This window comes from Cetorhinus maximus, chromosome 3, assembly GCF_964194155.1.
Source record: "Cetorhinus maximus chromosome 3, sCetMax3.hap1.1, whole genome shotgun sequence".
Classification (NCBI taxonomy): domain Eukaryota; kingdom Metazoa; phylum Chordata; class Chondrichthyes; order Lamniformes; family Cetorhinidae; genus Cetorhinus; species Cetorhinus maximus.
In genome coordinates this window covers 144,410,029-144,436,722 of record NC_135881.1, presented here as the reverse complement: position 1 = coordinate 144,436,722, position 26,694 = coordinate 144,410,029, and the positions used below count along the sequence as shown (strand labels likewise).

The following is a 26,694-nucleotide window of genomic DNA, read 5'->3' as shown; positions in this document are numbered from 1 at the left end:
GGAAGCTAAGGGTGGTATAATTTTACATTCCCATGCTAGGGATCATGGATTCTCATTGCAAAATTAGGATCATATATCCATTGGGAACAGGAGTAGGCCATTCAATCCATTGAGCCTGCTCTGCTATTCAATTAGATCATGCTTGATCTGTACCTCAGGTCTATTTTGCTGCCATTGTTCCATATCTTTTGAAAGGTTTACCTCACAAAAATCTATCTCTGTCATGAAAGATTCAACTGTCCTAGTATGTACAGCCTTTCCCAGGAGAGCGTTTCAGATTTCTACTGCCTTGTTGTATGAATGGCCTCTGATTTTAAAGAGTACATTAAAGAGTACCATTTTCCCACGAGTTAATTCCTGACACGGGACTCATTGTGGTTCCTGAGGCTCCATGTGAGGGTAGTGAGATCACTGCAGGGAGCAAACCTCCTGTCAGTGGCTAATTAAGAGGCTGCCACTCGGCCTGCCGTCCAGTTAAAGACAGCAGGCAGCCACTCCGAGCTGCCAGCCCAATCAGAGGCCAGGAAACTCTGCAGCCTCAATAGCGCTCAGATAGAGGTAGCCGCGGCTGAGGCTGCAGGGGAAAGAGGCGCCTTCGCAGGGAGGCTGCAAAATTAATATCTGCACCAGGGCCAGGCAGGCAGGCCCTGCTGGTCAGAGGGGTAACTTTTCTAGTGGCAGCGTCGAGCCGCAGGTGACTTGCTGCTGGGAGCCTACTCTTCTGGTCATGGAATCTCCAGAAACCAAAAGCCGTTGGAAGGCTACATCCATGGAGTTAATGGCCTCTCCATGTGGCAGGGGTGGGGTGGGAGATTCTAGCATTTTCCCTACTACTGATGTAAGGCCAAAAGATCTGTAGTTCCCTGTTTTCTCTCTCCCTCCCTTCCACAAATAGTGAGGTGACATTTGCTACCTTCCAATCTTCAGGAACCATTCCAGAATCTATAGAATTTTGGAAGATGATCACCAATGCATCCACTATCTCTATAACAACCTCTTCCAACACTCTGGGATGCAGAATTTTAGGTCCCGGGGACTTATCAACTTTCCGTCCCATTAATTTCTCCAAAACAACCTTCTGACTTATACTAATTTCCTTCAACTCCTCATTCTACCTAGTCCCTTGGATCTCTAAATCTGGGAGATTTCCTGTATCTTCCTCAGTGAAAACAGACATAAAGTAATCATTTATCTTCTCTGCCATTTCTCTATTCCCCATTATGAATTCTCCTGACTCTATCTGTAATGGACACGTATTTGTCTTAGCCAAACATTTCCTTTTTACATACCTATAGAAGCTTTTACAGTCTGTTTTTATGTTTTTTGCTAGATTGAATTCATATTCTATTCTCCCTTTCTTTACCAGTTTCTTGGTCTTCCTTTGCTGTATTCTAAAAACCTCCCAATCCTCAGGTTTACTACCACTTTTGGCAACTTAATAAGTCTTTTCTTATAATTTTATATAATCCTTAACTTCCTTTGTCAGCCATGGTTGGCTGACTTTTTTTGGGTTTTTGAACCTTGAGGGAATGTATAGGTGCTGTAAGCTATGTAATAGTTTTTTGAAGACTATCCATTGCCTGTGTACAATCATACCTTTTAATGTATTTTCCCAATCCACCTCAGCCAATTTGTCCCTCATGCCTTCATAATTTCCTTTATTCAACTTTAACACACATGCTTCAAAGTGAACTACCTCACTTTCAAACATAATGTAAAATTCTATCATATTATGGAAACTCATCCCGAAAGGCTTTTTTACAACAAGATTATTAATTAGCCCTTTTTCATTGCATAATACTAGATCTAAAATAACCTGTCCTTTAGTCGGCTCCTCAACATACTGCTCTAGAAAACCATCCCAACAACACTCCAGAAACTTGTCTTCCACAGCATTAGTGCTCAGTTGGTTTACTCAGTCTATATGCGGATTGAAGTCACCCATGATTACTGTATTGCCTATGCTACATGCTTCTCTCATCTCCTGAATAATACCATGCTCCACATTACCAATACTGTTTGGTGGCCTATAAACAACTCCACCCAATGCCTGCTGCCCTTTGCTGTTTCTTAGCTCCACCCAAACAGATTCCACACATTGTTCTTCCGATCTGAGATCCTCCTTTACTGATGCACTGATCCCATCCCTTATTATTACCGCAACTCCACCTCCTTTCCCTTCTTGTCTGTCCTTCCTAAATGTCGAATATCCTTGAATATTCATTTCCCAGTCTTGGTCACCATGCAGCCATGTTTCTGTAATGGCAATTCTATCATACCCATTTACCTGTATTTGTGCCTTCAGATCATCTACCTTATTGCGAATGCTGCGCACATTCAGGTAGAGTGCCCTTAACTTTGTCTTTTTGACATCATTCAGCATTCGAAGAATACTCAATGCTCTGCTTTGTTTCTCCTGCCTTCTGGTCTCAGTACTACTTCCTGTTACCAACTTCACTTTCTTCCAGTTTGGGCCACCCCTCAGGTTCTCACCCCTCAACAAGCTAGTTTAATCCCATGCCAACACCACTAGCAAATCTCTCTGCATGTTTATCAGTCCCAGTCCCCATTCAGCTTGTACAGGTCCCACCTGCCCCAGAACTGGTCCCAAAGCCTCAGAAATCTGATGTCCTCCCTCCTACATCAGTTCTCCAGTCATGTACTTAATTGATCAATCCTCCTATTCCTAGCACGTGACACTGGAAGTAATCCTGAGATTACCGTTCTTAAGGTCCTGCTTTTAATTTCCTTCCTAACTTCCTGAAATCTGCTTTCAGGACCTCATCCCTCTTCCTACCTATGTCGTTGGTACCAATGTGGACCATGACTTCTGGCTGATCCCCCTCCCCACAAAGGATGTCCTGCAGCCGCTCCTGGATTTTGTGGAAGCCCTTTCAGGGAGCTGCAACAGGACAGTTGTGTCATCATCATGCACAAGAGATAGTAGCTCTGCCCATTACTTCATTGTCATCCATCTGGAAGGCCCTCCGCTGCGCAATGTTGTGCAGCGTGCAGCATACAATAGCTATTCCTGAAACCCTTGCTGGGGCATATTGTGTGCTCCAACTGAGCGATCGAGACACCAGAATCTCACCTTTGAAATGCCAATGGCCTGCTCGATGGTACAAGGCTGCTGTTGTAGTTGCACTCTGTGTCGGATTGTGAGTTCCTAAAAGGGTCAGCAGCAAAGTTCTTACCGGGTAGCCCTTGTCCTCTAGGAACCAACCTCGGACCTGTATTGGTGGCTGAAATAGCTGAGGGAGTTGAGAACTACCTTGAATGAAGGAGTTGTGGCAGTTGCCAGGGAACCTTGTACACACATGAACATCACAAACCACGTGGACATTGATTGAGTGGAAGGGCTTCTGGTTGACAGAGGTGTCCACATGTTGAGTTGGGTCCTTTACTGCGACACGAGTACAATATATGACACCTTGAACCTGAGGGAAACATACAATTTGAGTAAAGGTCATGGCTGTCTGCATCTGAGACACCAATGGTTTGGGGGGGGGGGCGGATTTCATTGGGGGGGTGCCAGGCGGCTCACACCCTTATGGAAGTACAGTCGTCCTGGAGCTAACCCGCTTCATGCCAGCCCGCCCCACAGCCATAACGTGCTGCGAGCAGGCTTAACAAGACCAGCGTGGAACTTTTGCCTCTCACTCTTGAGGAAGTCCTGTCCTTTGGAGCTGCTGGCCAATCCAATTGGCCGGCAGCACCATCAGTCCCAGGAGCGCCTTAATGGCCACTGCCAGGACTGCAAAGATGTCGACGGAGAAGGCCCGGGGCTTGTCAAAGCCAGTAGGTCCAGGGTCTTGGCCAGAGATTGTCTCGGCTGGTCAGCAAGGGGAGCGGGGGATGGGAGTATTTGGGTTTAACAATGGGGGGGTTAGGAAGAAGGGAGGAGTTCAATCTTATTTGGCAAAGGGCAGCCCCCGAAGATCGAATTCCTCCTTCCTTCCCACCCTTTGAAGAAGGTAGTTGAAAAATGGGTTGCCTGCTTCCACTCGGTTGCCAACGCCAAACAATTTATGGAGTGGGCAGTGTATTATCAGGGTCAGTTGGCTTGGTAAGAAGCCTAATTGACACTTGATTATCTATTTGAATATGGCAGGCGGGCTGCTGATTTTGGTGCCCACCCATCCCCCGTATTATGGGGGTGAGCTCAGGGGTGGAATGGGCACCCGCTTCTTTTACATGACACCCCACTGGAAACACGCATGGAGGGGGCACGTAAAATGCAGCCCCAAATCTAGGGGGTAACTAGAGTGCTCCCCTACATGGGCAAACAGGGCATTAGTTACATCCTTAATGCGGCTGGGTGCTGCTGACTGGGATAAACCCTGGAAAGATCCTGAACATAGAAGTTTAGTGCGATGGTTACAGCTACTGGCAGGGAATGGGGCTTGGATTGTGATTCCAGTTCTGCTGGACCATACAACAGATTTCTGTCACAACAGCACAGCTCAACATAAGTCTCCTTTGGCACTGGTTTTCCATCATATTGAGGGATGATGTCCTAGATCTGTACACTCTTCCCCCAGGGCAGAGCCTGGTTGTCATCGCTCTCCTGCTTCTCTTTCCTGGTGCTCATGCCGCAGCCTCTTCCTCTTGACCTTCAGCCCTCCATTTGGGCTCTGACTGTTCACGTTGACTGGTTTCTACAGCCTCTATTTGAGAGGATGCCATGCCCATCCTTTAACCTTCCTTGGATGAAACACAATGTGCCCTTCAAAAGCACCAAGTTCTTCAACGCAAGTTTCAGTAGGGGCAACAAAAAATTGCCCTGGGAGACCTGCAGCCCCACCCTCCAACTCCCTTAGGTGACCTGAAGACAGTTGGAGTTAAGTTCTTGACACTTCTGGGGCAGTAAATACAAATTTAAAGACAAATTTAAACTCTATAGAGGTACCTTATCTCTCCAAAGGGGTACCTTAGCTATCCAAGGAAATGCACGAAGAACAGAACTGCTCTGACCAGATCTGCTCTGCACATGCCAGGTTTCACTCTGCGGGGATGTCAGAATCCAATTTGACTGGAGGCAGCTGATAATTCAAATGACCTGCTACCTCCGTGAACCAAGCACATGCAAACCCCAGCCAGCATCCCCTACTGCCCCCATGAAAATACAAAGTACTGTGTTCAGGGGCAGGACTTAGGATTTTCATGCTCATCCGTGGCTGCTATTTTCACCAGGATGAAGAGGCTCTCTGTCATGGTGAAAATTCAGGCCCCGGGGGAAGGAATCAACAGATCACTATCAGTCTTCTGCACTCTAACTGTTGCCTCGCTTAAGCTCTGTCACCTGCTATTTCTGAACACAACGTCTGGGCATTTAATAGAAGATTGGCTCATGGCCAAACTCCAAATCTCTCCTTTTAGTTCAATAGTGCCCTATTCCTTTCAGTCGCTTGTTTCAAAAGATCTGTTAAGGTGTAGGTTGAACACAACACTGCTGCACTTCTGAGCTTGCCACAATTGCACATTTCAACTCTCGGCAAGAAAGTAACACTCAAGCATCTCAACTGTCTTGTGAAAACCACCAACTTTCAGCTAAACAAAACCAAATTACCATCCACTGCCTCATTCATGCCCCCAAGAATATTTGATAGCAATTGGACTGCTAGCCTTCCAAAGGCCGGCCCTGTTTTTACAGCTTCATAAAGCGGCCCTGCAGATCTAAATGTACCAATATTTAGGGGCACCCAGAGAAAACAAGAACAGAGAAGGTAACAAAAGGCAGACTATTGTTCTTATTTCATTGAGCAAGGAGCCCTTCAGCTTCCAGGTCACTAGAATCCGGACAACTGAACTACCCTGTATCCTGATAAACAGCTGAGACCTTACTGATATTGACTCTTGTCTAACAACAACATGGTTGATTCTTCCTTGCTCGATTAGGGATGGATGGTCTAATGAATGACACCCATACTCATGCACACTGGTGTAATTTTAACATAACTCTGTATTGTAAGGTCAAAAAATGAACAACACAAATTTACCACTTGTCTGTGGCTGATTTATCACATGAACAAGAGCATGTCCTGCACTTCATTATGTTTGGGAAAAAATTCAGATGTTTTAAAATGCTTTACAAGGCAATAGTTTCAGGACAATGATAGAACTTTTGCAGTAAAATTGAAATCAAAAATGATAGTGTATGTGTGAGATTTGACTAAATGAAACTGAACCGGTCACTCCTTTTCTATCCTTCATCATGTGCAACTGGTGAACGCATTGGATAACACTGATCTTTTTGAACACAATTGTATCAGCATAACTGTTATTCACCTAATCTTCAATTTCCACTTTAATGTAAAGTATATATCACATACACAATTTCTGTATAATATAAATGATATGAAAATTAAGAATTATAGTAATGTTTCAAATGATATAATGTAATTTCAGATATATCTGGTAGAGTGATAGCCCAGGGAGCACGTGGTTGATAAATAAAGGATTAACGAGAGAGCACACGATGTTGTTGAAAGAGAAGGATGGAAAAGGAGCGATCGGTTCAGTTTTATTCAGTCAAATTCCACACATGCACTATCATTTTTGACTTCAATTTTACTGCAAAAGTTCTATCATAGTCCTGACATGATTGTCTTGTAAAGCATTTTTAAAAACATCTGAACTTTTTCCCCAACATAGTGAAGTGCATGACATGCTCTTATTTATGATTTACAGCACAAACTTCCACTAAACAAGAGCAAATTATAATGGTCTGTGTGGGCATTAAACATATTGTCGTGGTTACACTGGAATTGCTATATCTATGCCCATTTTACAAAATGAATGACATGCTAACACCTAAACTTCAGAGTGTAAGAGCTTTATTAGAATCTGTAGATGAGTTTAATTAAGTAATTGCATCATCAATTTGAATTGGTAATTAGAATTCTAACTATGAAATTTATTCATGTGTTAATGATAGCAACCGATTAAAATTAGTTATTGTCGTTTCTTAGAATTCAAATAATGTGAAGAGCCTTATTCACCCTCTTCATGGTTTAGTATATCTCAGCAGTATTGCTAGTGATGCAATCTGTTGTGTACAAAAAACACTGCAATCTTCCCAATTGTGAACTGTTCATTGCTAAAAGGTACTTGACATTTTGCTTTTCAAAGCTTTGTCTGTATAGCATCTACTATGAATACAGATTATTTCCACTAAAATGGTTGTTGTTATACAAGTGAAATCATTTGTTTACACTCCATGTGAATTATATCAAAATGGATAAACTGTGTTGTTTAGTTGAAACAGTGTTACATAAATAGTTGCCAACCTAGAAAAAATAGCAAAAGCTGATTGATATCTTCGAAAAAGTTGACTAATGAAGAAGGGAATTTAAACCTAAAAAACAAGCTGGTTTGGGTTGGTTGGGTGCTTAAAATCTGAGAAATCTGTTTTTCAATCCAAACTCTCCTTTAACCAACCCATTTCTGACTTTAACTGAGGTCAGGAGGTGGGCAGGCAACCAGCCTGCTCAAAGTAGGTGGGTTGGTACTTTAAGTTTGATAATGAGACTGTGAGCTTCACTGTCATCCTACTTTTGGAATTAAACTGCTGTGTGCTGAATTTCCCAAGCACCTGAAAGCCCAATAGCTTCATCAAGTTGAGGATTTTAATTGGCAGATCCAGGAGTTGAGTGTCTTTAATACAAGGAACCTCAGTGATCTGGCAGGCCCCCATGACTTTTCGCCTGAGGCTTCCGATTCCACCATGAGGCTTCCAAACTCTTCATCACCACCGCATCTCCCCCAACCAGACCTCTGATCTCCCTTCACTCTCTGAGTTTCCTCCACCACAAAGATTATGATAGCCCACTCCCATTCTCTCAACTTACAACCTCCATTTACCCCACCTAACCCTGCAATTTCCCACGCCAAGGCCTACGATTCCCTTCCAGTCCTACAACACACCCCCAGGTCTGGAATTACTGACCCCCATCCTGACCACCACCAAAGTCCTCCCACCTCCACCCCCCCCACCCCCACCCCCACCTCAGGCCCACAACACTTAAATGAATAAAATCAGGATGGCCGGAGTAACAGAACCATTCTATTTCTTTGCCTTCCTGCTGCAGTACCACCATTTCCAGATAACATGGGGGCAGTGGCACAAAGACCAATAGAGGTCCTGACGAACAGAGAGGAGCTGGTTGTGGACAGCAATTCTTCTCTTCTGTCCCATTTCTGGAACATTTGTTCTTCATTCAGGTCCTTTTGTAAAGATTGCTTTTGAAATGTTTGAGGTGATTGTGCCACTTTTAATGCTGGCTTACCTTCCTTCTGGCCCAAATTTAGCTGCAGAGATATGTTTTGGCTCCCTTCCTGTGGTGGAGATCCTACCAGAACCTTTAATCAGGCCTGACTCAGGAAAATCAATTGCATTTGTGGCAAGGTCGGGGCAGTGGTAGAAGTCTGGTGATATCCACCGCCTGCTATAAAAATAGGAAAATCCAGCCAACTCACTCCACCTCGAACACTCCCAGTTCATGTTTTTTGCTTCGCTCTCCTCAATTTAACTTTACACTCCCCCCTCACCTCATTTCAGTGCAACACTCTTTTCCTTCCTCCTCAATTTGGCCCGCCACACCTTCTCTGCTCCAATTCAAGTTGACACTTTTGTCCATCTCCCTCCACCATCAAACCTGCACTGTTTTTTTCTTCCAATCTAATTCAAATTGGTATGCAACTTCCATTCTGCCATTAATCTTGCAATTAAATGATTTTTAACTAAATCTGTCAGACCAATTTGGTTGGACTGGAAAGCACAATAAGGCAAAATAATGTAAATTAACATGAATCTGAAATCCTCCCAACCTATGAGATAAAGTGGTGATTTTCAGGAAAGTTCAGCAACTGATACCACAAGAAGCAGGTAAACTGCAGGTAAAACATGCAAGATTTTGCAGACAAAACAAGTAAACTAACATAGTTGTATCTCTTTGATCTGTGAACTGTTAGCTACATCATTAATATAAAAATATAATCATTTATATGTTTCCTAGTAAATGCTTTACCTTTTTTTTAAAAATTCTCAATTACAAGTGGAAAATGATGTCAAACAACTTTGAAGCAGGGTAGTCTTTAAAATATTTAAATTCAGGTTGAAGAGCCGCATGGATCAATGTCCTTTGGTAAATTATTTATTATACATTATCACTCCATCCATATTGTTCATTATGCAGGCTGCACAGCACTTGGCCATTAGCGTGAATGTTGATCCATATTTTCCCTCAAAAAAATCATGTTGCTTAATAGCATTTTGTGCACTTTTAACTCACATCCATAGATTTATTTTTGCTCAGTTCTAAATCAATATGCCTTTCATTTGTAAACTATGAGTTGTTACGATGAAATTTAACCTGATCCTAAGTTTCCCTTGATTGGCAGGAGGCAGATAGACAGTACACACACATTGGAACCATGTTAGAGTTTGCATTCGCACTGATGATAAAACTTGACGTGATCAACAAGCATTCTTTCAATGACTTTAAGCTGCGTATTGGTATGTATGTTTATATTGTCTGCTTCCGTGATGTGATGGTGAAACTGCCTGTACAAAGTACTTCTTTGCTGCTTTGCAGTTATGATTTGAGACCACTGCCTGCTTAAGATGTTGCCGAGCTGGTGACACTCCAGTTGCTTATCCCTTTCTGATCGACAAATGAAGCTGTACACATGAATGTTTACGCACATAGAAGTGGTTCTTCATTCTGGATTTGTAGACTAATATTGACTCTAGTTGGTACAGCCAGTACTTGCAGCACCCAGTTTGAAATAGTTCAGGACAGAAAGGCTTCATTAGAAGTTGACCATAAGTATGACAGTCAGATAAACAAAATATTGAATCACAGATCTATTCCTTCATCAACTCATTATTAGGCAGAGCTTTTAATCCCCTGATATATAAACCTGAATTTTCATCTGGGATGCTTTTGCTGCTGAAGTTAAGTTGGGGGTGGACATTTCATTTTCCCGAGTCAGGATCAATTATTGATTCTCTGCAGAGGGAATAGAGCACAGCAACCTAGGAAAATCAAGAAAACTGTTAAAGAAGGCAACTTTTAAAGAAGACTGTTCAAAACAGACATGTCAATTGTAGGGATTCTTATGAGAGGGAGAGGTGGACAAAAATATTTCTTTCCCTCCCCCTTTACTGGATCACATGCTCATTCTGTCACTAAAGTCAGTAAACCGCCACCCTGGTAGCAGTCTAGTTATGGGTTGGTCTTGTTTCCACACCATCTTTTGAATGTAGTAGGATGGCCAAAGGCCAGGTAGCCATGATCTCTGCTGATGACAAGGCAGTAAAGTTTCTATGTCCTGACATGGGGAACAGGGTTCATTGATAGACCTCCCTGTACCCATTTTCCCCACACTGTCCCAAAACAGCTGTTTGAGAAAAGAAAATACGGCATTATGTTTGGAAATGTAGTTTTGTCCTATAATCAGTTAACCTAGTATAGAGTGTTCCTTTTTGATTGAAAATATCCAATCAATTGATTGCATGTTTATTTTATCTGGTAGCTGAAATATAAATCATCCAATCAAAGGACTGGAGTTGCACATGCCTGCTACAACTACGTAATTGTGATGGAGAAATTAAAGGTTTTCCGCTAGTCCTGTCTGCCATTTCGATAAAATATTTTTTGTTGCACACTTACCTGTCACTGCCCTTGCCCCAACTTTAGTAACAGTGAGAAAATATTATTTTCACCATCACTTGCAAAGTGATCCTCTAATTTTCTGGCAGGTATTAACCATGGCCCTGTTATTGCTGGAGTGATTGGAGCCCAGAAACCACAGTATGATATCTGGGGAAATAGTGTCAATGTGGCAAGCAGAATGGACAGCACAGGAGTCCTTGGCAAGATACAGGTATTCTCATCCACTCTTTACTTAAATGCATGCAGTATTCAGAGCAAAATAAATGAATTAACAGCACAAACATAGGTTAATGGGTATGATGTTATAGCCATTATGGAGACATGGGGCAGAATTTTCGGGTTGGTGAGCGGGGGGATGGGGCCCACTCTGACACGTAAAATAACATGTGGTGATGTCGGGCGGGCGTCCCGATGTCACTGTGTTATTGAGATTGTCAGTTCGGCGGGCGCACAGCCGAGTAAGCTGCACGCCTGCTGAACTGTCAAAGGCCTATTAAGGCCTGTTAAAAAGTAATTAACATAATTAACTGAGCTGCCCGTCCAACCTTAAGGTTGGCGGGCAGGCAAAGAGCCCAGGCGGCCTTCACATTTTTCATGAAACCTCATCCACGGGCGGGATGAGGTTTCATGAAGGGTTTATTATTTAAATAAAAATTTTTGAAATAAATAATTGACTTGTCCCAACTCATGTGACAGTTTCACATGAGGGGACATGTCCTTAAATTTTTCCCACCTTTATTCAAATTTCCATAAATTAAACAAATCTCCCTTCGTGCCTCAGGGAGATTATTGCACTCTTACACACGCATGCGCATGAAAGAGCGCAGGGAACTACTCAGGGAATTCCGCCCGCACAGGGAGCGCTAAGCGCTTCCGGGCATGTGTCACGCTGGGTGGGTCTTAATTGGCCGGCCCACGTAAAATGGCGGCGCAGCCCCGCTCGGGGGCGCCGATCGGGTTCGCGCTCGCCACTGCCCGCCCCCACACAACCCCACCAATGGGGGGAAATTTCTGCCCATGGTTACAAGGAGATCAAAACTGGGAACTAAATATTCAGGGGTATGTGACTTTTTGAAAGGACAGGCAGGAAGGAAAGGGTGATGGGGTAGCTTTGTTAGTGCAAGATGAAATAAGTACAATAGCAAGAAATGATCTTGGATCGAAAAATGTAGAATCCATATAGGTGGAGGTAAGAAATACCAAGAGGAAAAAGACACTGGTGGGAGTAGTCTAGGAGCCCCATAACAGTCATTATACTGTAGGACAGAGATAATGAGGGCATGTAAAAAAGGCAGTACATTAATCATGGGTGACTTTAATCTTCATGTAGATTGTCAAAATCAAATTGGCAAGAATTCATAGTGTATTCAGGACAGTTTCCTAGAACAATATATTATGGATCCAACCAGGGATCAGACTATTTTGAATCTGGTAATATGTAATGGGGCAGGTTTAATAAATGATCTCAGAGTAAAAGATCCTCTAGGGAACAGTGACCATAACATGGTAGAATTTAGCATTCAGTTTGAGAGTGAAAACTTAGGTGGGAAATAACTGTGCCAAATCAAAAGAAGATAATTACAATGGATAAGGGCAGAGTTGGCTTCAGTGGACTGGAAAAGTAGTTTAGCAGAAAAGATGGTTGATGAACAATGGCAGATGTTTAAGAAAATTGTTCATGAATCACAACAAAGATATATCCCAGTGAGGAAGAAGGATTCTAGGAAGGGGATAAACCAACCATGGTTAACCAAGGAAGTTAAAGATAGTATCAAATTGAAAGAAAAAACATACGATGCGACAAAGATTAGTGGTAAACCAGAGGATTGGGAAAGTTTTAAAAACCAAGAGAAGATGATCAAAAAAAAATACAGAGGGAGAAAATAAACTTTGAGGGTAAACTAGCAAATGATATAAAAATGGACAGTAAGAGCTTCTTTAAATATATAAAAAGGAAGAGAGAGGCCAAAGTGAACATAGGCTCCTTAGAGAATAAGGCTGGGGAAATAATAATAGGGAACCAGGAAATGGCAGAGGAGTCGAATAAATATTTTGCATCAGTTTTCACGGTAGAAGGTACTAATAGCATTCCAAAAATGTTAAATAATCAAGGGGCAAAAGATGGGGGAGGAAATAAGTACAATAACTACAATACAATAGATACAATGCAATACAATAGAGAACAAGTACTAGGGAAACTAAAGGGGCTAAAGGCCGATATATCCCCTGGAACTGATGGATTGCATCCTAGGATATTAAAGGAAGTGGCTACAGAGATAGTGGATGCACTGGTAGTAATCTTCCAAAAATCCTTAGATTCTGGAAAAGTCACAGAGGATTGAAAAACTGCCAATGTAACACCCTTATTCAAAAAGGGAGGGAGAGATAAAACAGATAACTATAGGCCAGTTAGCTTAACATCCATCATTGGGAAAATGTTTGAGTCTATTATAAAAGATGTAGTAGCAGAGCATTTAGAAATGCATAATATAATCAAACAGAGTCAGCATGGCTTCATGAAGAAGAAATCATGCCTGATAAAGTTATAGAATTCTTTGAGGAGGTAACAAGCAGGATAGATAAAGGGGAACCAGTAGATGTAATATATTTGGATTTCCAAAAGGTGTGTGATAAGGTACCACACATAAGGCTACTTAATAAGATAAGAGCCCATGGTGTTGGGGGTAGTATATTAGCATGGATAGAGGATTGGCTAACTAATAGAAGACAAAGAGTTGGGATAAATGGGACATTTTCAGGATGGCAACCTGTAACTAGTAGAGTGCCATAGGGATCAGTGCTGGGGCCACAATTATTTACAATATATATTAATAACTTGGATGAGGGAAGTGAATGTACTATCCCCAAGTTTGCGGATGACATAAAAATAGGTGGGAAGACAAGTGATGAGGATGACACAAAGTGTTTACAGAGGGATATAGACAGGTTAAGTGAGTGGGCAAAAACTTGGCAGATGGAATATAATGTGGGAAAATGTGAGGTTATGCACTTTGGCAGGAAGAATAGAGGAGCTGAATATTATTTAAATGGAGAAAGACTGCAGAAAGCTGTAGCACAGATGGATTTGTGGGTCCTCGAGCATGAATCACAAAAAGCTAGCATACAAGTTCAGCAGGTAATAGGGAAGGCAAATGGAATGTTGGCCTTTATTTCAAAGGGAATGGAGTATAAAAATAGGGAAGTCTTGCTAAAACTATACAAGGCAATAGTTAGACCACACCTAGAATACTCTGAACAGTTCTGGTCCTCTTATCTAAGGATCGATATACTGGCATTGGAGGTAGTCCAGAGAAGATTCACTCGGTTGATCCTGGGTATGGAGGGATATTGTTATGAGGAGAGATTGAGTAGGTTCGGCCTGTACTCATTGAAGTTTAGAAGAATGAGAGGCGACCTTATCGAAACATATAGGGCAGAATTTTTCCCTCGTCAGGCGGGCGCGCAACCGAACCAAACCCGAATAAAATAGTGCGTGATGACGTCGGGCGAGCATCCTGACATCATTGCACACTCTCGCAATATTTCGCTTGGCGGGTGCTTGCACCCAGTGACAATTAAGAGGCTGTTAAGGCCCTTAATCAATTAATTAAATCGATTTTTTTGCTGCCCGTCCAACCGTTCAGTTGGCGGGTGGGTGAATAGGCCAAGCGGCCTTTGCATTTTTTGAGAAACCCCATCCACGGGCAGGATGAGGTTTCGACCAGTGATTTAAAAAAAAAACTTTTAAAGCCCATCTTTAACATGTCCCTGCTCATGTGACAGAGGGGACATGTTTTCCTTATTTTTCAACTCTTCATTTGTAATGTTAAAATTCTTCAGCTCCCTGAGGCAGCTCTGTGCCTTCAGGGAGCTTTCACTGAGTACACCCCCGAGCATACACACACTTCATCGCTCGCGCTCCTCCCTCCCCTGCCCCAGCAGCTTGTGAAATCGCAGTTGGGGTCCAACCACGGGCGCCTGTCAGTTTCACGGCCTCTCCTGGGCCCACCAGGCCAACGAGGTAAAAATCCTGCCCATAAGATTCTTAGGGGGCTTGACAGGGTAGATGCTGAGAAGTTGTTTCCCCTTGTGGGAAAGCCTAGGACCAGAGGACATCATCTCAGAGTGGGGTCACCCATTTTAAACAGAGATGAGGAGGAATTTCTTCTCTCAGAGGGTAGTGAATCTGTGAAATTCTTTACCGCAGAGCGCTGTAGAGGCTGGGTCATTAAGTATATTCAAGGCTGAGATTGACAGATTTTTAATTAGTAAGGGAATCAAGGGTTATGGGGAAAAGGCAGGAAAGTGTTGAGGATTATCAGATCAGCCAGGATCTTATTAAATGGTGGTGCAGATTCGATGGGCCCAATGGCCTACTTCTGCTCCTACATCTTATGGTCTTATGAACTCCTTTTACATTGTTTTTCAGACTCAAGTACCTAATGGATGCACTTAATGTGCTGCAAATAGCAGCCTTTTTATGAACAATTAGCATATCAAATACTTTCAATCTCAAGCTACAACAGAATCCAATTATTTGTAGTGTCCCAAAATAGAAAAAGGGTTAAACCATGTTGACATAGGGGAAGAGAGATTGTAACAAGGCTTATTATGCCCACCACCAAGGACTGTTGATTTTTAAAGCTGTTAAACGTATTTCAATTCCGAAGGATAACTTCACTGGGCAGCTTTTTCCGGTTGGCAAGTGAGGGCGGGGCCCACTCGCCGATGCGTAAAATGATGCAGGGTGACGTCAGGCGTGCGTCCCAATGTCTCCCCGTGTCATTTAGGTTTTCAGCTTTCATTCAGAATTTTATGCGGGCGTGTATCCAAATCGGCTGTGCACCCGCCAAACTATCAACGGCCTATTAAGGCCATTGAAAAAGTAATTGAAATGATGAATGGATCTACCTTAAGGTTGGTGGGCAGGGGAAGAGCCCAGGCAGCCTTCCGATAAAGCATGAGACCTCATCCACGGGCGGGATGAGGTTTCATGAGGGATTTAAAATCTTCGGAATAATTTTAAATAAAAGTAACAGACATGTCCCAGCTCATGTGACAGTGTCACATGAAGGGACATGTCAGGAAAATTTTTTCTAGGCTTTAAAAATTTTTTATAACTTCAACTGATCTCCCTGAGGCGGCACTTTGCCGCAGGGACATCTGTGCGCTCTTTTGCATGCATGCTTGAAAGAGCGCAGTCCCGGCTCAGGGAATCCCTACCCGCCCACACAGGGAGCGCTCAGCGCTTCTGAGCAGACGTCACGCCGGGCGGGCCTTAATTGGCCCACCCACATAAAATGGCAGCGTGCCCCCAACCCAGGGCGCTGATTGGGAACCCACCCGCCTGTGCCCACTCCCGTACAACCCTCCGATGGGGGGAAAATGCTGCCCACTATCCCATACTCTTAGCAGGAAGCTGTACTCAAAAGGAGTGCATCAAAAATTAGATGCCAAAAAATCAAATTAGCGCTGTCTCTGATCCATGCTTCCTTCAAGCATGGCTCCCTGCATCAACTAGTAATTTTACCTCTCAATGTGAACTCAAGTAACTTCTACAAACAAAATATCACATTCAGAATTATCATCATAAATATTAGCAGAAAGCTTTGTGAATGATTTCTAATGACACACTATTTTAATAAGGAATTAATAGATAGGAGAGTGTAGCTGGCATTACAATGAGCAAAAGCCAATGGCATCCAACACCAAAGTAACTTATGGTAACTGAGAATAGTCGCCATTTGATATACTACTGGAAAATTCAGTCAATAAGCCATCTGAAGTTTCAGGGGTCAATTTTATGGCTCCCTGCCGGTGTATTTGAAGGCAGAGAGGAACGAAAAATTATGCAGATTGCCAGCTTGCCGCCTTCCCCCCTCCCCCAATCCGGACCTGAACCCCCCCCCCATATGAAGGCATTGGACAGCCCACCTGTCCTTAGGCCTATTGAGGCCCCTTACATGATGGTTAATTGCCACTTAAGGGCCTCATTCCGCCTCCGCCACAATTGTTCAGTCTGTGGGGTAGGCAGGGATATGGCGAACCGCCCGGCAGCTTTCACTGCAAGGCTGCTGGCAGGCAGGAAGGGGGCTACCTCCACCACTCCACGGTATTCCTCCCCTTTGCCCCTCCTCGCACTGGCCTCTCTAATCTGACTTCTCATCCTCTCCCCCCACCTTGATGGAATCTCTCAGCTGTGCCTGCCCAAAATCCCCGGATGTACCTAAATCCGGTATCCACCTTCACTTTTCCCTCGGGACTGCTTGTAGTCCCAGCAGTGGCCACTATTCTCTTCAGGCACTGCTGGGACTACAGAGCTGCTGGCCAATCAGATTGGCCAGCAGCTCACTATGGCGGAATTCCAGTCCCTGAGGGGGGGAAGCTCCACTCCGATTCAGTTAAGGCTACCCCACCCGGAAGGAAAAAACAGTAGAAACTGGGAAATAAGAATACTGGTCCAAACTGGTCTAGTATACCTTAAAATGGAACACCAATAAAAACTGGGAAATAAAAGTACTGATCCAAACTGTATTTTCCTTCTGGGCAGGGCTGCCAGATTTGGCATTGGTAAGGTGCCAACGGACTTATAGCTCGGTGGGGGGGTGGTGGGGGGGCAGGGAGGGGGAGGCGAATAATGTCATCTCCCCGCATAAAATCAACCCCTCAGTGTTTCCTCATCAGCTTCATGACAGATCCCTGCATTCAAGGTGGTAGAAAGACCTACGTGGCAGTTTAAAGTATGTCAGCCACCTTAGGCAAAGTCAAATACTGACAGTAATCATCACTAGCAATTTAATATAGATTGTCATGTGAGGGGCTCTAACAAAGAGGCAAAGAGAATTATTGGCCTAACTCAGGCTTGTCCAACATTTTCGTGTGAGGGGCCACATTTAAATTTTTTTCACTTGTGGGGGTTGGTGTGCAAGTTTTGGGAAGAAAAGGAAACAGAATCAGATCAATGAAAACTTATCTCACTACGAATCCAAACAACAAAAATCTGCATCTTTATGAACAAACTTCAATGAGAAGACTAATTTATCGCCTCACATTTTCTGTACTATATTGAACACTGATGATATCTGGCATTGGTTTTACATGCACAAGGAGTTAATGCCTGCCAGCACGCCTGATGTGGCGTCGCGGAGTATTCTGGACAGATGCCCATCTGTCAGGAGTGATCTTGATTTTGCCCATCACTTTCACATGAGGGACTACACTTCAATTTTTTCTTCGCTCGCAGGGGCCTTTCTCTACCCTTCCCCACTCCTGCGTCTCTCCAGCCTCTGGCCATGTGGGCCTTTCTCTGCCCTCCCCCACTCCTGCGTCTCTCCAGCCTCTGGCCATGTGGGCCTTTCTCTGCCCTCCCCCATTCCTGCGTCTCTCCAGCCTCTGGCCATGTGGGCCTTTCTCTGCCCTCCCCCACTCCTGCGTCTCTCCAGCCTCTGGCCATGTGAGCCTTTCTCTGCCCTCCCCCATTCCTGCGTCTCTCCAGCGTCCAGCCAGCGGGCTTCTCTCTGCCCTCCCCCTTCCCCACCCGCATCGCAACCCTGCAGACTCACCACCATGCTCCAGTGCTCTGGAAATTGAGAACTGATTGCTGCTACTTACCTTCCCACAGCTTGCTGCTCATCCAATCACATGCTGCCTTCTCGAACGAAAACAAAAAATGCTGGAAAAACTCAGCAGGTCTGACAGCATCTGTGGAGAGAGAGACAAGAGATAATATTTTGGGTCCGTATGACTCTTCTACAGATCTGTAGAAAAGTCATACGGACTCAAAACGTTATCTCTGTCTCACTCTCTCCACAGATGCTGTCAGATCTGCTGAGTTTTTCCAGCATTTTTTGTTTTTCTTTCAGATTTCCAGCATCCAGAGTTTTTTGCCTTTATTATATGCTGTCTTTTCCCAGCATGTGCTGCTGTTAGGCTGACCAACAAATGTGGAGAGAAAACAGCCTGCGATTGGACGAGCAGCTCCGCAGCTTCTTTCAAATGCACTTAACTGTTCTACCATGTATCTTGGACAACACTTGGCAGGCTGCATACACAGGTTCTGACCCACGGGCCACCTGGTCTAACTTGTCCTGCAGGTCATTCAGTGATAGATATATGTCTTGTGGTTCTCAGAAGCCTGAAATAATCACACTTTTAGACACAAATACAGAGAGTTTTGCTTGCAGCTCTCCGTGTTGCTGGTAGACTGATACATTGTTGCTTTGGTATACTGATGTAGCGCAGCAGTGAATGATGTGGCATTCTGGATATGTGTGTTCACCTACACATTATAACATTGTTCCTAAATCATATTGGAATAATATAACAATATAATATTCCTCTTTAAAAATATATAATGCCTCTATATCAACATAACTTCGAGTTATTAATTTTTTTGTGTCTAAATGAAAGAAAATTAACAATCAACTTCTTTAATTAAACTGAACACCTTAAAGAGTCTTTTATAGCTTGTTTTCTTTTTTCTAAAACACTGGCCCAGATCTTCCGTTCCTCAGGGGGTCGTACACTGGAGGTACCCTGGAAGATGCGCTGGGGACCCTTCGGAGGTCCCCATGCAAAGACTGCATGGGAATTGCCTGGGAAGTTTCAACTTCCGTTGGGAAATTCCCCTGCATCAGAAACCCTCCGAAACTTCAAATTAAAGTTGGAGACCTCTTTTGGTTCAGACTCTTTTAGCAGAATAGTTACCCAGGAAAAGTTAAAAGGATTAATACCAGTTCTAAATCTTGGGTAACCATACTACTGACCCCCCCAAGCCCCCGCTTGACCCCCTGACTACCTCCCTGACTCCCCGATTGCCCCCCACCACCCGACTATCCCCCAACACTCCAACCACCCCCCACTCCCTGACTAGCCCCCTGTCTACTCCCCCAGTCCCAATCCCACCCCCGAGTTGTTGCCTTATTTCCTCTTAGTCAATTGAAGGGCACATCTAGCTTGACAAAGTTGTCTTTTACTTCCTGCCATTGAATAGCTCTGTAAGTTATTTCATGTCAGCCTTGAGAGGTGTAGCTCAGAGTGACAATAAGACAAGGTTAGGGTATTCCTTTGCTTCTCTGCATTTTATAAAGGTTCCCTTGACCAACTGGATGTGTCTTTCTATAAAACCGTGTCCTCTTGGGTAATGTGATGAGGTGATGATGTTGAACTCATACTGCTGAGCAAATTCCTCAAATTCTCTGGAGGCGAATTGAGTTTCATTGTCATTTTATTCCTTCTGGAACCGCTTGTTCAGCAAACAGAACTTGTACTGCTGTAGCAATTATTGTAGCTTTCAAATAGTTCATCTTTTTGATGAATGGGAACTTTGAGACATAGTCTGCTATTATGAGATACTATCCTTGATTATGTTGCGTTCCTACAACATGAAAAGGAATCCAACATTGTAGGTTCAAAACTTTATCCTTACCATTGTTTAAAACGGATTTTCTGCTGAACCAAAAAGCATGGCTGCTATAAGTTTGCCAGTACAAGGAGTTATAAGAACAAAATAATTCTTCCCTCAGCCTGTGGAATCTCACACCTCATTGTACAGACCCCTTGTAATCAACAAAAGCAGAGGAAGTGCAAGCAAACTGGCTCCCCCAACCAAAACTATCACAAAAGAAAGAGATCAAAACTCATTATACTGGAAGAGATGCTAATAATCACTTTGTCTCTCTCCTAAGGAGGACCAATGGAATTCCAGCCAGAAGCATATAAACTGATTGTTAAGCTGCAATTAACCATTAATGTGACACACTACATGACCCAAGACTGTGGCCTTTTTGGACAGTTTTGACATTACATCTTTAGCTTCACAAGCAGTCTGCTGTTTAACATCCAACTGGTGAACTACCAAGGAGCAGCCCTCAGGCAAAACAACAACCTGCTCCTCAACCAGTCTCTGCTGGAAGATCCAAAACAAAAACAAAATTACCTGGAAAAACTCAGCAGGTCTGGCAGCATCGGTGGAGAAGAAAAAAGTCGACGTTTCGAGTCCTCATGACCCTGCAACAGAACTAAGTAAAAATAGGAGAGGGGTTTCTGCTGGAAGATTTCCTACCATCACCCGCAGAACCAACCCAGTCTCTGTGTACCTACTTCATCTTGTAGTATAGGCCAGCATTTATTGCCCTTGTTTAGAGGGCATTTAAGAGTCAACCACATTGCTGTGGGTCTAAAGTCACATGTAGGCCAGACCAGGTAAGGACATTAATGAATCAGATGGGTTTTTATGACAATGGTTTCATGGTCATCATCATACTTTTTAATTCCAGATTTTTATTGAATTCAAATTCCAGAATCTACTGTGATGAGATTTGAACCCAGGTCCCCATTACCCTGGGTGTCTAGATACCAGTCCAGTGACAATACCACTATGCCACCACCACCTCCCCTTAATGGCAGGTGTAAAACAGTAACTGTAAAGCGAATTATACAACTCTGGTCTTCAGCCAGCTGAACTCGAATTGCTACGTGAAAGAATTCCTCATTGGACTCTGACTTTGGACTCTGAAAATCATGTGAACTAATATTCATTTCTGTGATCCTTATACTATCACTATCCATAGTTGTAGCACTCCTTTTTCTATCCCCCCTTTTATTGTGTGCATGTATGTGCGTGTGTGTGTGTGGTGGAGTGGGAAGTTGCAAACACTCCTACCCCGGGTTTTGAATGTGAAATAAACTAACCTGCTGAGTTAACTATAATGTGAGTTTGCTGTGGGTTATTAGTAAATTGGAGCACACAAACTGAGGGTTTGGGAAAAAATGCCACTGTATGCTTTAAAAATAATTCAAAGCAACTTCTGCTTACGGCCAAGTGGCAAGAGGGAACAAGTGCCATTTGCCTGTCTCTCTCCTGTCCATAACAATTGTGTGCGAATAGATCAGTTCACTCAGTATGCCATTGCCTAGGTGGTAATTCAATGGTTATCATCTTCCCTTTCTGATACGTATTTCAATATTTCTGACATGCACTGCATATGTTTGATATCTTTGTAGATGCCTATCCAGTACACAACTGTGTGGCTCTAAGATTACATTTCTCCATTCCCATATGGCCTTCATGTATCTTCTGGGAAAGTTCCCTCTGCATTTATTTTTGGTACCACGATTCTGGATCTGGCTAGAAGAACACCATCCTCTCATGAGATGCCATTCCTGATAGACCAGTACTGCCGTATTGCTGGCTGTGTTTGCTGTATCTTATCGGGCCATCCCTGGATCACCTGCTGAGAAAGCATCTGTAATTCTTCATCTTTGTTGGTCACCTCTATAATTTGACTCAGTTTCAGTGGTGTTATGTTCACTAGTTGATGGGCCTTTACAGCTAGATATTTTATCTTGTATTTCTCATGTGATGACAACCAAGACAGGGCATCTGCTAGCACTAGTTCTCTTCCTCACTTGTATTTCAGAGTGAAATCTTAACCCTGAAGCCTCAAGAGTAACCTCTGCAGTCTTGCTGGAGCCCTAGACAGATTCTTCTTGTAGATCTGCTCTAGTGGCCAATGATCATTCTCCACTATGAACTCTTTCCCATAAAGATATGTATGAAATTTCTCGCTTTCATACACAACTGCCAAAAGCTCATTTGGCATATCAGGCCTCAGCTGATGTTAAAGTTTTGGATGTGAATGCTATAAGTTTTCCCTCTTGTACCAGGGCTGCTCCCAGTCCTTTTGTAGAAGCATTTACTTGCAGAGTGACAGGTTTCCTTCTGTTGCAGTAAGACAGACTTGTCTCCTTGCATATTACTTCTTTGAGTTTCTGAAACTTTTTTCATGTGACTCTGACCACTGGTACTCAGCATTTTCTCTCATCAGCTCTCGTAGGTTTAGCGTGTGTTCTGACATGTGAGGTACGAAAGAACTCATGTGCTGGATCAAGTCAAGGAAACTTCCCAGCTCTTTCTTGTCTCTTGGAGCTTCCATCTCAGAGATAGCTGTGACTTTTTCATAACTTGACTTGGCTCCATTAGATGTGTACACCATTCTGAAGAACTGGCATTTTGTCACCTTCACTATGCATTTGTCTGTGTTTTGTTTGATCACAGCTTTCCTGGTTCTCTCTATGGCTTTGTGTAGATGGTAGCCATGATCTTTGTCATTTACACCATAGACCTGGTTATCATCAGCTGTGCCGACTGCTCCTTTTTATCCCCATATATCTCATTTACTCTCTGCTAGAATACATCCTGACTCACTTTAAGGCCAAAAAGTAGATGTGTGAATTTGTACAGTCCAAAGGGTGTGTTGAATGGTGTCAGCAGGAAGGATTCCTCGTCAACAGGGTAATTTCTTATTCTCTACAGTTTTATCTGTATGCAAGACATTTCCTTTTGCCTGTGAACTCATGTGGTGATCCACAGCTCTTGCACATCTTTCTCTCTACATCTGATGTGTTTTCTTTTCTTGCAGTTCCACTGCATCAACTTTGCTGCCTTTCCAATGACTTAACTGAAGGCTAACCATATGGGTAGTCACTGATTTCATCTGTCTATTCATGGCTGCATGTGCTCTGGTAGTATCAACCGCCTGCGATATTATGAGCTTGTCTTTTCGAATCAGATCTTTTTATACACCAGTATGTACAGAGCCTCAAATGAGCTAACCTATCAGTCTTTCATCTGTTTCCCTGAATTTACACATGCTGGCTACATTTCTCAATCTCGTTAAGAAAGTATCAACAGGCTCACCTGGTTCATGCCTCAGGCTTTGAAATTCATATCGGTGGATCTGATTTAAATCACTTTCAGATGGTTCCCAGTGCAGGGCAATTGACCAGGGGAAGTTTGCACTTCTGGACAATTGTCATGCAAACCTTACCTGACAACTTCTGAAGGGGATTCCCCAGCACATCTTTGGGGTACTCCCCACTATCCTCGCACCCGCCCCCATACGACGCTTGGGAATTCGGAAGTTGTGGCCCAATGTCTCCTATGTGGCTCGCTGTCATATTTTGTTTCATAATGTTCCTGTGACGGACCTTGAGGCATTTTATTACATTAAAGGCATTATATGAATATAAGTTGTTATTTTTGTTGGAACGATATGGTAGCAAAGAAATCTAAGGCAGTGTTGATTTCAGTAGAGACAGTGCTGTTTCTCTAGCGGAAATGGGTGACAGGTCTTTAGTTGTCTCTGAGAGGAAGCACAGCCTTCTGAGGAAGTGATATACTGCAAAAACTAGGACTGAAACCCTGATGACATCTGTGATACCTCACTCTAACTGCCTCTTCCATATTTTCAACCTCTCTTCAAATGATAAGAATAAAGGAATTCCCATTGGGAAATCCACATCTAGTGTGACAGGAAGGGTGTTGACAGAACCTCCAGAGTAACAGAGAAATCGCTGTGCAGCTCCAGCAAACAAAATGGCCCCTGAATGCATTGTCAGCCTCAAGGATCCAGCTGTGATTGCTCATTTACTCCTATTTGTGTCAGATTTGTCATAGAAGCTAAAGGAAATGGAGCAGGTATGTTGATCATACCCATCCACCACTGTTTAATTGTGGTGAGTAGTTTTGAGGCATCAAAAGTGAATGGCATACATTCAGGACATCAATTTTAGTGCAATTCTTTGGAGTTATAGATAGATAGATAGAGCCATCGGAAAATGGGCAGTAATTAGAAGGAAATTCCAGAGCAAAGTATCTCTGGCGGGCGGGGAGCCGATTCCCGCCGGAGAAGCGGGCCACGTCGCCATTTTACGTGGGCGGGCCAATTAAGGCCCGCCCAGCGTGATATCCGCTGGGAAGCACAATGCGCTTCCCATGCGGGTGGGGGGCATTCCCTAAAAGCAAGAGTGTGCTCTTTCACGCATGCGCACGAAAGACCTCACATCTCCCTGCGGCTAAGTGCAGCCTCAGGGAGATCACTTCCACTTTGAAAAATATTAAAAATAGAAAAAAAAATTCATTACATGTCCCCCTAATGTCACATGAGATGGGACATGTTCATAATTTACAGAATAACTTTAATAAAATTTTTAAAACCCTGCATGAAACCTCATCCCGCCCGTGGATGAGGTTTCATGTTTTTTCTAGTTGCCGCTGGGGCTCCTGGCCTGCCCGCCAACCTTAAGGTTGGACGGGCAGGTCCTTTAATTGTTTAAATGATCCTGTCAATGGCCTCAGTTGGCCATGGACAGGTCGGTGGGCCCACAGCTGATTTTGCTGCGCCCCCACCTTCCTGAAAATTTAAATGGGACGTGGTGACGTCGGGGGTTCCGCCCAACGTCATCCCATGTCGGCAAGTGGGCCCCGCCCCCTGCTCGCCGCCAGCAAAATTCTGCTCTAAGTTAGAGACTCAAACCTACAGCAATATAGAGCATTACCTGTGTAGGATAAATTACTGTAGTAATGATCTTTTGTTCATTTTTAATTATTCCTAGATAACAGAAGAAACCAGTAAGATTTTAAAAACACTTGGCTACAACTGCACATGTAGAGGAATAATAAATGTCAAAGGGAAAGGAGAGCTGAAAACATACTTTGTAAATACAGAAATGACACGGTCGCTGTCGCAAGGAAATCTGATGACCTGAGAAACAGAAGGTTCAGCACCAATGATTACATGTTCAGTGGCAAAGTAAGACCAGCCTCTGAAAGAATATTCTAAATAAATACAGTTTGTACATAGGTTTGATTCCGTCCATAGCTGCACATACATCGCCTATGTTTTGGATATGTAGAGCTACTTATATCTAAACACTTAGGTTTAGAAACAATCACATGTGCTGTGGACACCGTATTTGCTTCAATTGAGCAAACTAAAAGAATCACTTACAAGGACCAGTTTTTACAAATGTGTTGCGCATTTAAAGTTACATTGTTTTGTAATAACTAATTCATTAAAAGTTTGTATGTTCTTTTATTTACAGAATCTGTCATTCGTTGTTATTCCATGGAAAAAATAAAACGTAATGTTTTATGCATTAAGGTTAACCTCATTTACCTTGATATGTAGACCACTGCTTCTACCACCAGGGGTCAACTTTTAACTGCCCTTCCCTCCATTTTCTCCACTGGTTAAACCAATTGCAAATTGTCTTTGCATCTCTAAGCACATTGGAATAACTAATATCCATAGTGAAGAACAACTGGTCTAAAAATTGGATCAAGCCCAAGTCAAGTTGTGATACCTGTGTGGATCACACTGCTCTTGACTAGTAAGGCTGGCAACAAGATGATGAATTGATCCATCAGATAGTATCAGAAAACTGCAGACATCAGCCACAGCCCCAGAGGCATGTTGGGGGGTGAGGGCTGGAGGAGTGTGGTGTTGGGGGTGGGAGGGGTGTATGTTAGGAACATGCAGCAAGATCAGCCAATTCAGATGCGAGGCAAAGACCTCACTGGAGTCTGGGGGAGGCAATCGGAAAGCGATCAAGCCATGGCTGGCGCGCTCCTCTTGGCTGTACAAGTGAAAAACTTGAAACCTAGCTTTTAAGTGGCAGCCTTCAGCTGTGCACCCCTAAAAAACTAACCACAGCATCACCGTCAGTTTCAGGCATATGCCCTGGACATCTACTGAGTAGCCCAGTCTAACATGGCATGCAGAACATTTCCAGAGTAGATTCCGTGAGCATATGCCGCCTGCCATTTTGGACTCATGGACAGCCATATTATGGCTGTAAAATGGACAGAGCAAGATATAATTTATAAGTTTGCCAACCCTCCAGGATTGGCCTGGAGTCTCCAGGAATTGAAGATCAATCTCCAGAACACTGCTGTGTACAACCCTGTAGAAAACTCATAGAGGCATTTAAAAAGATTGGGATTGTTGTCATTTTCTTTGAACACTTCTCTTTACCAGATATAAAAATATTGAAAATTGGAAAAAAAAGGCTGTTTGGCTGACAGTCAAGCATCATGCAATTGGGTAATGAGTCATTTTGCTTTCCAATTGACGTAGGAGGCCTATCCATCACAAGGATGGATGTAGTGGTTTGGTAGTACAGAACTTGAGTATTGCTGAAAGAAGAGATATGTTGTTGAAGCTTTTCA

General features: G+C 43.3%; 1 protein-coding gene across 1 annotated transcript in view; it reads left to right on the top strand.

Annotated features, from left to right (window-relative positions):
* adcy2b (adenylate cyclase 2b (brain)) overlaps positions 1–25,621 on the top strand; it is a 905,909-nt gene extending 880,288 nt beyond the window's left edge. Inside the window, exons 24-26 of the mRNA XM_078539078.1 lie at positions 9,406–9,520; positions 10,769–10,893; positions 25,080–25,621. Of these exons, the coding sequence (XP_078395204.1) occupies positions 9,406–9,520; positions 10,769–10,893; positions 25,080–25,232 (393 nt within the window). The 3' untranslated portion in view covers positions 25,233–25,621. The remainder of the gene's footprint in view (positions 1–9,405; positions 9,521–10,768; positions 10,894–25,079) is intronic.
* Positions 25,622–26,694: the final 1,073 nt, after the last annotated feature.